The sequence below is a fragment of the Meriones unguiculatus genome, chromosome 11, assembly GCF_030254825.1.
Source record: "Meriones unguiculatus strain TT.TT164.6M chromosome 11, Bangor_MerUng_6.1, whole genome shotgun sequence".
NCBI classification, from domain to species: Eukaryota; Metazoa; Chordata; class Mammalia; order Rodentia; family Muridae; genus Meriones; species Meriones unguiculatus.
In genome coordinates, this window is record NC_083359.1 from 71,530,099 (window position 1) to 71,542,718 (window position 12,620).

The window sequence follows — 12,620 nt, forward strand, 5'->3', positions numbered from 1 at the left end:
AATTTAGCTATGAAATTAGGAGTAAATACATATTTCTTTAAAAAGATTTATGGACTGCAAGAAACAGGAACCAATCCCTGGGAGTATTTAAAATGGATATTTTTATTTGGATGATGGCTCCTGGGTGGAATACATAAGTAAAACTAGAACAAGTTTAGCTTAGCAATGCATCTCTAAGAGGAGGGGAAATGAGAGAAAGGGCTGTGTGTGTGTGTGTGTGTGTGTGTGTGTGTGTGTAAGATAGAGAGAATTAAGAAAATTAAGAAGTAACAACTGGAAAGAATATAAATGAAAAAAATCTAAGGAGGATTTCAAGGGGAGAATGGCTAGCAGACCTGAGAAGGGAAAACGCCAGAGTTTCATTGAATTTAGCACAAGACTAAACTTTTGTTAAGAACTTTTATTATGAAGGAAGGGACAAATGCAATTTGGGGACTCAGGGTGTGAATAAAAAGGAAGAAAGCATTATATGAACTATACATTAATCCTGCAATTCATGCAGGAAAAGAAATGTTAATTAGAGAAGAAAAAATATGAAAACAGAGTTTCAGTAACCAAAAATCAGGCTTATAGGTTATTCAACAATAATCATAAATTCTGCCTCTAGACCACTGAAACTTAACTGAATCCCAAGTGTTGAATTCAGCCAGGAAATCTCTCCTCTGTTCTTGTTTTGGGTTTGGTTGGGTTGGGTTGGGTTGGGTTTTAATCAAAACAGTGACTGTGTGTTTTCATAAAATACAGAAAATTACAATGAATAAAATTTGAATTTTTGAACTCTTCACTGAAAATAACCAACCATAGAAGAATTTGTTTAGCATTCTAGCAAAGTGAAAGTTTACAGAATTATTTGCCTTGGAGATACATGCCAACACACAGTCTTAAACTCAGAAATTCATTTGTCTTTTCTCTACAAAGCCACATGCAACTACGCTCTTTGATAAATGCAAAGTGCTACTATTTTTTCCTTGTTCCTTGAAGTTTGGTACTGTTACTAATATTTTGGTTACCTTCTTCTCTAAAACCCTTTGTTCTCTGAAGATTTACAAGAATAAAAAACACGAGTTTGTTTTATAATGCAGCATAGCCTAGGGTAGGTACCACGTTGTGTTCATGGGTATAGTACAAATTCAAGGAGTAGCGTAAAATTTCAGTCTTACCAGCAGTACACATGCACACACACACACACACACACACACACACACACACATACACACAAACACAAATACACACGGAACACATCAGCTTTCCTTCAAGAAATATAACACTTACTATAATGTGCTGGTAAGGATCTATGAATGACATTTTGGTCCCAGATGCAGAGATTCTCACACTTCCCAGGTCTTCTCTGGTACTCTAGCTTCTTTAAGCCTACAAAACAAGCAATCGTCATCGTTAAGTTTCATTCTGGACTAGGCCCCAGGATTTAAATGATGGTGACTAGAAAAGCTTCTTTTTGTAATAGATGGTAATTAGCACAGACACCCACAACTGACTGAGACTTTGGGGAATTCAGCCCTCAATGGAATGTCTTCATCAAAGACTTAATGGGATCTATGTGAAAGAAGTGAAAGGTTCTAAGGGTGGTGGATGACTAAAGAAATAGTGTCTCCCAGATTTAACAACGGTAAAACACAGTAAAAAATGGTAAAACTCACAGAAACCGTGACAACATACACAACACCTGCACAGGTTCAAACCAGACAAAACCCCAGCACTCACTGAGAACAGGAAGTGAACATGATAAGCTATTTCTAACCAATTGATACCTTCTGGGAAAGAGAAAATTAGTTTTCTACAACAGAATGTCACTGGGAATATCAACTATATTCCAGAGCTAGCCACATGCCCACCAGTTGTTGGCTAAAACAAAGTGAACCCTACTTAGTAAGTGCCTTTTGTTTTGTTTTGCTTTGCTTTGGTAGTTTTTGTCTCATTAGGGATCTTGTTTCCTTTTTAAATTTTCTTTTTTTTCTTATAATAGACAGGTTCCATATTGAAATCTATGAAAATAAAGGAGGTTATGACTTGTATTCTCACCAAAATTATTCATGTTAAAACCTGTAAGTGGGGCTTTGGAGTGGTTCAGTGGAAGAATACTTGCCTAGCATGTGTATGGCCAGCAGGCCTCTATAGCTTTTCAATTCACAAACTGCAGTTTTAGAAAAATACAAATGTTTCTCTGCAGACATCTACTCATTCATGCAACAGCTGTCATTGCTAAGTACAGGCACATGCTAGGCACTAAATGCAGTGAACAAGGCAAAGCTCATGTATCTCAGAAACCGAGAGATTATAGAGGTAGCAAAGTAACATTGCACAACATCTAATGCCTGTATGTTACTAAAAGCAACCTCACTTCCTAGAACTGATGTCTTTTGCTGGAAGAGTACTTTGAAGTCGACCTCCTCTGTGAAAGCATTTTTCATTTTAGTGCTTTAGTCTTTGAAAACCAGACATTCTTAACTTGATCAGTAAATGAGTCTTTCATAATTATTTACTGTAGACTAAAACAGGAAAAGTTTTTCTGACTATACTATAATATACATGGGTAATTATATTAATTTTATATTAAAATAAATATAAGTAAAATGTTTAATTTATAAGTTAAATTAATATATTATATAATGATATAAAATATAATGTTCTATACGAGATATGATATGTAATAATGTAATTTAAAGTATAAACTAAGTGTGGAAACAAGCTGAATGTAATACTTTCACTAAAAACAATGCACAGCAGTTCTATTGTCCCTCTGAGTAAATGCTAAGAGCAGTCCACCAAATTGGTTTCATTACTCAAGTCAACACAGTTCGATAAAGATTTCAATATTAGATTTCACCTACATCCTCATTCTCATCCAATTTCACTCCTCTTTTCTATCACAAATATCAGGTATTCTTTTCTTTCTTCAAATGTAGGATGTTCTTTTGGATGAAAAGCTCTCACTTAGCTCTTCTGTGCACCCACTTTTTAAACAAATATTCAAGTAGAACAGTCAGCTGCTGTGTATCAGTCATCTTCCAAGGTCCCAGAGGTAAAGTGACAATTGGGATAGCTGGTTATCTTTGTAGAAACTTACATTCTACAGAGCAATCAGAAAATAAATAATGCAAGAGGAAAAAGCAAGAGTCTCCTAAAGCTAGGCACTAGAAAGGGGCTCGCCACTGAGGGTGAAGTAGTGGTCATAGAAGATAATCTTCCCAGCAGGCCTGTGGAGGAAGTGAAGTCCTGTGGCTGGTCAATAAAAACCAAAAGCAAAATGGTTGATGGTGAGGTTACAAAGCAAGCAGGGCCAGGTCCTGAAGGTCTGTACAGATAGCACTTGCACACCAGCTAAACCAGACCTAAACTCCAAGGTCATTTCCACAGAGAAACTTTCTGTGACCCTCAGACCATGTTTGATTCTGCTTATATGCTGGACTTCTTCAAGCCCCTTACAATGTTGTCCTCCTTCCCTTCAGGAATTAAAGCCAGATGTTCAAAGCCAGTAACCATGTTCACCTTGTCCGTGCAGCTATTCTGTGTGCATAGCATGGTACCTACAACACAGCAGGTTCAAGGTAGAGATGTGTTCGGTGGATAAATGTATAATGGACAGAAATGGGAACAATGCCAAGTAAGTGCATGAAGGAACTTCTCACAACAGCACTTTTTCAATTTTCCTCTTGTTTATACCTAACTGTATTTAATAGCAAAAATACTATAAATGAATCCCTACTTTAAAAAACAAAAAGAGGAGTAAGTAAGATTCCACAAGAACTGAGATGACTACTCATTTAGAGGAAATCTGTTGCTAGGGACCAAAACCAGGTATCAGCAACTTTATTTCCTCTTTTCTTATCCAGTAACTCCATTCATAACTACTGTGTTCACCAGCTAGCTATTGGTCCAAAACCACATCCTCTAGCCAGGCATGGACAGAGACTTCCCTGGTACTCAAGTCAAAGGCAGGAAATATGTTCAAAATAGTTAAGAGGTTAATTGTCCAACTAATATTCTTCTTAAATGTTTGCATAATTCTTTGGTAATTTCACACAGGCATACAATGTGCTTAGATTAATATTATTAAATCCACCCCATCTCTCCTTATCCCCTCCTCTCTCAAACTACAAGGTTAAGAATAACAAGATAACCAGATATTAGACAAACATGACTCATGGCATTAATCCTTTAGTCCTAGAACAACTTCCTTTTTCTTTTCTCCTTTAATTCCATCCAGGTCCAAACTGTTTCCAGCTCTAATGAAACTTCAGGCTGCCTTAGACGATTTTTGTTAACTTTTGCAATAAACAAAAATGAACTCATAGATTTAGATGCCAGGTCCTTTTACAGCTGAAGCCAAAGCCTATTACAGTAAGGGAAAAGTGTGGTCACTGACTTCTTCCTTCCTCCCTTCCTTAGATCTAATATTTCTACTCTATTTTTATTTCTTCTTCCATGGAAAATGCCCTTACAAATTTTCAACTTACAATCATTGAAGGGTAGTAAAGGTGGGAAATCAAATAGTCACATCGCAGGCATAGTCCAACCCCCGGAACCAAACAAACTGGTGATGCACACCTGTATCCCAGTACAGGAAAGACAGAAGCAGGAGGGTCAGGAATCCAAGCTCATCTTCAGCTATATGAGTTTGAAGTCAGTTTGAGATACATGAGGCCCTTTCTCAAAACCAAAACAAACCAAACTAACAAACAACCACAAAAAGATGCACAAAATATACAGTATACCAATAATCCATTTTTAGTATATTTTATCTTAACAAAAAATATTTCAGGGTCTTGGCCAAAACCTCCACTGAAGGTTGAATACTGAGTTAGACCAACTTCCAGAAGAGCAGAGAAAAGAATTTGAGAAGTTCTTGCTGTAGAAACATTGTCAAGGCAAAAGTGTCACAAGCAATCATTTAACAAGCCTGGAAACTGACAAAAGAACAGAGGACAGGTGAACATTTTTTTCAATATGCTGAGAACCAGGAACAATGGAAACCTGTAGCATTTAGGAAGGAGTTGTTCCTACCCTTTCCCTACCCCCAGTTCCTCAGAGTAAAGTTCTCACTATCTAACTGGGAAGGCAAGGAAGCCTTGAGAATGTACAGCTCTGCTTCCTTGCTGGTTGGGGCTGGACAGAACATGGAAAAATCCACACCCCAGAAGTTGTCTGAGGAACCAAAGATCACAGAAACAAACACCAGATATGTCTTACCTATAATGGGAACCACACTGTCTGGGACAAGTAAGCAAGCCAAAAGACAACAGACCAGCCAGAAAATTAAAAATGACACAGAGAGCCATGAGTGAGGCTCCAGGTAGAACCCCCAACAAAACAGAGGGGAAAAAGGTTGATTGAGAAAGACCTTGATAAGGCTCAGCTTATTCCTGATGTGCTGAAAGAGTGTGAGGAAGGATATCGTGTGTGAGGATCCTAAAGGCAGAGAGGAGAAAGTAGGCAGGGACTTGTAAACTCCATGAATTTAGAAAGCATCCTGAAGGCAGTGAGATCACATGTTGAAAGTATTAAAAGAATCAAACTGTACACTGAGAAAACCATACCACCAAACTCTTTCAGAAAGACAAATAAACACAGACATCACCACAGCAGTAAATACAGGGAGAATTTTTTATTAAACTAGTAAAAGATACATAACATAAATCTAAAAGTATCTCTCTCTCTCTCTCTCTCTCTCTCTCTCTCTCTCTCTGTGTGTGTGTGTGTGTGTGTGTGTGTGTGTGTATGTATGTGTTTGGTGTCAAGAAATTATAGAGTTCTTATAAGCAAAGGGAAGGAAGGAACCTTTAAGGGAAGTGAGAAACAAGAAGGGTGATAGAATCCATGTAATCAGTAAGATTATATGTGGATATTAGCTGATAGAGAGAAGAGATCAACTGGGAATCCTAGGAAAGGGAGAATGAGACCAAAGCATAATGGCTCATAAATGAAGTTGTCATAATGAAACCCATTACTTTGCATGCTAACCTAAGAAATTAATTAAAAAAATATTAAAGGACAGGAAATTGAGCTTAGTATTAGAACACTTGCCTAACATTCATGAAGCCTTGGGGTCAGAACAAGGAAGGAGGGAGGGAGGGAGGCTAGAGTGGAAACAGGAAATAGCAAAGAAAGTTCATCAGGTTGTAAAGAAGTAACAGTAGACAATAATTCAAATCCACAGAAAGAAACAGTAATAAATAAACCAATAAACAAATAAAAAATTTAAATATTAATATTTTTATCTTTATTGTTATGCCATAAGGCGATAAAATTACACTGAGCTGATTTAAAGAGGCAGTGTGTGTGTTTAGATTTTATATATACGTATATAATGTGTATATATGTAAAAACTGTATCACAGAGAGGGAAGTGATAACTGTAGCTATATTAGAGCCAGGAAAAGGTACTAGAAATGAAGACACTAGAAAAAAATGAAGAATACCAGACTCAATAAAATGTAGATTAATATCAAATAGTCTATAAGTTTTACTTTTATCTCTACATTTTATTGAAGCCATGAAGTTTATAGAAATATATAACAATGTTGTGGCACTGGATTTATAACATATGCAGATATGATATGTGCCAGCAATAGGACAAGTGAATAAGAATTGTAACTACATGGAGAGACTTTTAGAAGAATGGTACTGCTCATATGAAGAAGATTTCTAAGTTAATATAAATTAATGCATATAGCTTAATTATTAGAACTACTAACAAACTCATTCAAATATCATTGATGTATTTATTTACAAGATTATTTAAATGGATCACCAGACCAAAACAAAACAAACAAACAAACAAACAAACAAGAAGGATAACCAGAAAATAGCTAGAGTACCAAGAACAGACGACTAAAAATAAGCAAATATAGAAACAAGATGTAGATAAATGGAAACTACAGTGTCATATGGAAATCCACCCTTATCTCTATTAACAAAAAAATGTGAAACCAGATGAGGTGTCCCATGTCTGTAATCCAGAACTTGGTAGGCTGAGTCAGGAGGAGCATAGATTCAAGGTCAGTCTGCCCAGAGAGAATCCTGTGAGCTATTGTATTTGCTGTTGGTTGCCTGCCAGGACTAAATCATAAGACTCTAATGCTTAAAGAACCACATACTTGGATATAAGACCAAGAGAACTCAGGCTGGAACTGAATCTTTCTTTCAGCTATCTAGTTTTCATAGCTTTCATGGGTGCAAAGCAGGTTCATGGGCTGCTGGGAAAAATTATCATCAATATTCTCAGCTATGGACTCCACATGCTGAATGGTGCAATAGTGGCATGAATCTTGGGGGTTAACCAACTACTTTCAAATTGAAATTGAGGTCTACTCCACAGGAAGGAATTCATGTCTGCTACTGAAAATGTGATCAAAAGCCAACAATCGGTGAAGTCACAGGTCTTACTGGGGATGACACCATGGTTTGATATTTTGGTTTTTGTTTTGCTTTTTCTTTTGTAATTAGATATGATGGTTTGTCAAATCATCCTACAAATATTTATGCTTATGCCCATTAATGGTGTTGGTGTCAGCTTTGATCAAGTAGGTTCGTTTTGCAGTGACTAGATGTTACTGTGTAGACTCACAACTGGTCAAAATGCTAAGTATAAGACAGCATTGAGTGAATGATCAGCCATCTATATCACCTTTCCCAGAGGCTTAAAGAACATTGTAAAACAGAGGATAGAAAGAATGTAATTTCCAGAAAGGAAAAAAAAAAAGGGTTAGAGTGGTGTGGTATGAAAGGCTTTCTTTTGAACAGGACATGCTCATCATTCTCTTGAACTCTCAGCATCTGTGATCACCTACACAGGACATGCACAGGTTGGGATAGGCAATATCTTGTCATGGAATAAGATGGGGTTCATCAGACAGCTCCTCTCTCTGGAGATCTACAGGAACTTAGTGTTTCCTGGAGGACAGAGTGATGTTTTCTTGACTGGTATAACCACTGGTCAGATGCCCTTACTTTGACACAACCCTTCACCTATGCTGTAACCCTAATGAAGTTCATTGGTTCACAGTAAAAGAAAAAACCAATGAAACATGAAAGCACAAGGCAATGCATATACTAGTCAGCAAAAGGGAAGGGATCAACAAAAGCAGGAAAAAACAAAAGAAGGTAGTGAGGAGTGGATGCAATCAAAATATATTATAAACACTGCTGAAAATGTCACAGCAACACACATCATTGTATATACCAGTAAAAACCTAAAAATAAATAAATAAAAATAAACATATTTATGAATGAATAAAGGACAATTACATAAGTAAGAAATTATCTCAAAAACAAAACAGCAAAGTAATGTACATGGGTTTGTCCTCCAGCCAAAAGTCAGTGGATTTCAAACTAAATAATTCCAAAGACTTGTAAATATATAAATAAAGTTTATGATACTTCGATACTTTAGCACTATTGTATATTTATGATATTGTACCAATGTCAGTGTCCTGGCTTTCGTAATGTGCTTTGGTTACATATGATAAGGAAACTTAAGAAAAGGCAAACAGAACTCTGTTTAACACTTTAGGAATTTTGTACCTTAATTATCTCTAGCTTGTTTTAAAATGTAGCGTATGTTATGGGGTCTGTAGTGATGTATGCCTTAAATCCAAGGACTCTAGAAGCAAAGGAAGGTGGTCTGTGAGTTCAAGGTCAGCGAGGGCAACATAGTGAGATGCTGTCTCAAAAAAGAAATGTCAATAGAAGTCACTTATATGTGCAATTTTCATCCCAGGAAATAGCAAAGCAACCCTAAGGGAATCAAGTTACGATGTAGTCACTTTCCCTCAAGACAAAGTCATGCATAATTACTGTCAGTGACTCCACTTGAAGTTCTGGTTAGGAATCAGCTTTGTCTCACCCGCTTTTCCCCTCCTGTGACTGACAGTAATGGCAGCAGATACTCTTAGGTTTCTGTGGTATTAAGACATCTCTACCCAACTCTCCATATTAAACCCTAAGAAAATGCCTTTCCCCCAAAATTAGCTAAGTCCTGGAAATCTTACTACAGCAAAGTTGCACAACTGTCACAATGACTATCCATAAAACAGAAGGCTTCCCTTGTTTCTTCTAACTGGACTAAATAACCAGTCTTCCTGAGTAAAGACTGTCTTGCAAGTTTTCAGTAAAAGACGTGAAGTTCATGGTTTGGTTGGTTTGGTTTGGTTTTTAACTTTTCCCCCATTTTTTCCTCATGCCCTATAATCTGAAACCTCCAGAATACTCAGAATTGGGGTACACGTCCCAACACACACTTGCTTGTGTGTCATGCAGCTGTTGGCTTTCAACAAGTGATTAATATCGTATGTTGTGACCAGAACCCGTTTAGTCATGTCAGGGCAACACACGCTTCTCTGAAAAAGTGAATAAAAACTAAACGCCGGGCCTGAAGTGCTTTGTCACCTCTGTCTCACTCCAGAGGATGATGTAACAAAGGGAAAGGATGGCTATAATTAGAGCCATGGCATCTGGTGGCAGGCAAGGAAAGGAATTACACTTCCTAGGTAGTGACATGAAGTTTCACAATGTAGTGCTACCTTCCTCAGCCAGAGCCAGAGCTTGCTCACTCTCCCATCCTGATCTGTTGTATGAAAGGAAAAGCAGCCCCTCCGTCTCACAGAATCACTGGGAGGATAAAATGAGCAAATGTGTGTAAACTCCAACCTCAGTCAAATGAAATGAACACAATAATGTGTTGTTGTTTCTAAAAATGATGCTCTCCCAAACTGCCTCAACCTTGGGAGAGGTGTTTGGTGCTCTGGAGAGTTCTAAGACATCTGAAGTTGGCCAATTTGCTGAACAAATCTTATTTAAAAAAAAAATTTATTTAACTTTTATTAATTACACTTTATTCCTTTTGTATCCCCCCATAAGCCCCTCCCTCCTCCCCTCCCGGTGTCACCCTCCCCCCTTTCTGCATGCATGCCTCTCCCCAAGTCCACTGATAGGGGAGGTCCTCCTCTCCTTCTTTCTGATCTTTTTTTTCGTGTGCTTTTCTTTTTACCGTTAACAGTGACTTTTAAATAGAAAATATGAGGTGCTTGCATTTCAAATCCCCTAGGATTTTAAAAAGTAAAAACACTGGGTCACTGGCTTGTCTGATGCTACAGCCAATATTTCTCCATTATGCTGGATAAACAGGTGCTCTGGATATAAAAGGGCTTGGCTCTGTGTCCAGTCAGCATCCTTCCCAGACATCATAACCACCCAGGCATTACTGAAGTACTGAAGTTCTGCTCTCGAATGGCATGGATGATGCTTTTTTGTTGTTGTTGTTTTTAGCTAAAGCTAAGCAAAGCTTTCTATCACCCACAGGCAGAGAAAAATAAAGAGCAATTAAAATAGTAAATGTGTGCAGCTGTGGTGGTGGCACATGCCTTTAATCTCAGCATGCAGAAGGCAGAGGCAGGTGGATCTTTGAGCCAGAGGCCAGCTTGCTTTACATAGCCAGGTCCAGGTCAGTCAAGGCTACGTAAATGAAACCCTGTGTCAAAACAAACAAATAAAAAGGCAGTTAAATGTCTAAGACTTGTTTAAGAAACGTCCCCCACGCCACATTACTTTAGCACAGAAAGCATGAGAGGTTCCTTGTTCACTAGGAGATGTAAATGCATACTCCCAGACTCAGAGGCACAGGTTACCAAACTAGGTGGGTTTCTCAGCCCAGACATGTAACTGCAGAGCCTGCCCAGCACATCACCAAGAGGAACCTGGTGCTGAGTGCTGGAACCCATGTTCTTCCTGTGGAACTGATTTTTTCCCATCTGCTTTCTCTGTTGGGTCTCTAATGCTTCTTCCCAATCTCTCACATGTGCCTTCCTAAAAGCTCACTCTAAACCCACAACCACCTACAGAGCATGCGCCAGAGTTTCGGAGTAGGAACCGAGTCTAATGGCTTAAAATGGGACTTCAGAGAAGCACAGTAGATGCACAGGAAGGGACAAGGAAAAGGAAATGGCGCTCTTGGTAAGGCTCAGGACTAAAGACTCTCCCAGTCCTCTGTGACTCTGCCTGGAACTGTCAGCCATTCAGGGTTGTGCGTAATTGCTCAGAGGAAGCCTTCTTGATACATTCACTAGCTCAGACTCCTGTGTTTCCAGTGATCGCTCAGCACAGCTGTGTGCTTCATTACACAGTGGCTGCGCTGACTCTGAAGGGTACAGGGAGAGTTCTGCTTCCTTCTCCAGGTTCTTTAGTTGGACCAGCAGATACTATTTAACTACTCTCAATTAAGAACAAATGAAGACTTTTCATGGTAAACTGAGGGAAATTGCCAAGACTGTAGATGAAGACGTGCTGAGAATTAATGTCAATATTCATAGACTATAGCATTAAAAATTGCTAGGTATCTAAGCAGTTGCTTGTTTCAGTACTATTTTTTTCCATATTAAACTTTATTTTTGTGATATAGTTGTGATCGAGTGAATTGATTTGATATTGACTTAAATATTTTAAGTAGTTTTATTCTTCTTTCACACAATACATCCTGACCACAGTTTCCCGTTCCTCCACTCCTGTGATCTCTCCCCAGATCCACTTCTCCTCTGTTTTCCTTCAGAAAAAAAAGCAGGCTTCCCAGGGATATCAACCAAACCTACCATAACAAGTTACTAAAAGACTAAAAACACACTTGCTAATCATTTCCCAGATACTTTGTTAAGTAAAGTACACACACTATCTCATTGGTTTTTTGTAACAAGAGGGTAATTATTATTAACATTTTTGAGATTAAAACAAAGTAAGTTTTGAAGGCTGAATGACTGGTCTAATTGACAACTCAAATTCAGGCAAACATACAACCACATTACGTAAAAACACCTCTCCCAAGTAGTATGAAACATTAACAGGACTAAGCCAGCCCTAGAATTCTGACCTGCTTCATAGCAATTCTTCCTTTCTATATCATTCTGACATGGCAAATGTGATACTAAAGGGCAAGCAAGATGACTCAGTGGGAAAAGGCACTTGCTGCCAAGCCTGATGACTTGAGTTCAATAGGCAAAACCCACATGGTGAAGGAAGAAAACCAACTCTCCTAAGTGGCACTCTGACCTAAACACACACACACACACAGAGAGAGAGAGAGAGAAAGAAAGACAGACTGATGGACAGACAGAGACAAAGAGAGACAGAGAGAGTGAGCATGCACAGCTATTGACCATAAGCAATATCTACATACAAACATATGCTCACAAAATAAACACAATTTACAAAAAAAGCACATCTGAAATCATTTGGAAATTACAGGATACGAAACAAAGTTATTAAAAAGCCTTGTGAACAGTGAGATGTGCTTGCTTGCATGAGGCATACAGCGAATGGGAGATGGCTACCTGTTTTGAGACGCCAGACTGAGCCAGATTTTTTTTTTTTAATTTTAAAACTATATGTCACTTTATTTTTTTTTCAATGCAGTTTATTCAAGAACCTTGAACAATCCTCGGACCCTGGGGAAAGCCAGCCCACAGCTTAAATAGCCTCTGGGTAGCCAACCCAGGCGTGCCACATGGGCAATGCAGATAGGTCCACATACATGGAAGCAAGCCAGATCCTCAGCCTTAGCCAAATGTGGAATTGTTCGTGACAGAGAGCACTCACCATCGGGAAGGTGGAAGGCGG

General features: G+C 38.4%; 1 protein-coding gene and 1 long non-coding RNA gene across 3 annotated transcripts in view; one reads left to right on the forward strand and one right to left on the reverse strand.

Annotated features, from left to right (window-relative positions):
• The window catches only part of Pla2g4a (phospholipase A2 group IVA), a 145,123-nt gene that overhangs the window by 120,398 nt on the left and 12,105 nt on the right, over nucleotides 1-12,620 (reverse strand). Inside the window, exon 2 of the mRNA XM_021645437.2 lies at nucleotides 1,273-1,371. Within this exon, the coding sequence (XP_021501112.1) occupies nucleotides 1,273-1,305 (33 nt within the window). The 5' untranslated portion in view covers nucleotides 1,306-1,371. The remainder of the gene's footprint in view (nucleotides 1-1,272; nucleotides 1,372-12,620) is intronic.
• Nucleotides 1-12,620, forward strand: part of LOC132646369 (uncharacterized) — a 34,845-nt gene that overhangs the window by 16,272 nt on the left and 5,953 nt on the right. Inside the window, exon 2 of one of the 2 annotated variants that reach the window (XR_009584585.1) lies at nucleotides 3,468-3,622. The exons of the other annotated variant lie outside the window; for it this stretch is intronic. This is a non-coding gene — a long non-coding RNA (uncharacterized LOC132646369). The remainder of the gene's footprint in view (nucleotides 1-3,467; nucleotides 3,623-12,620) is intronic. 2 annotated transcript variants of the gene reach the window in all.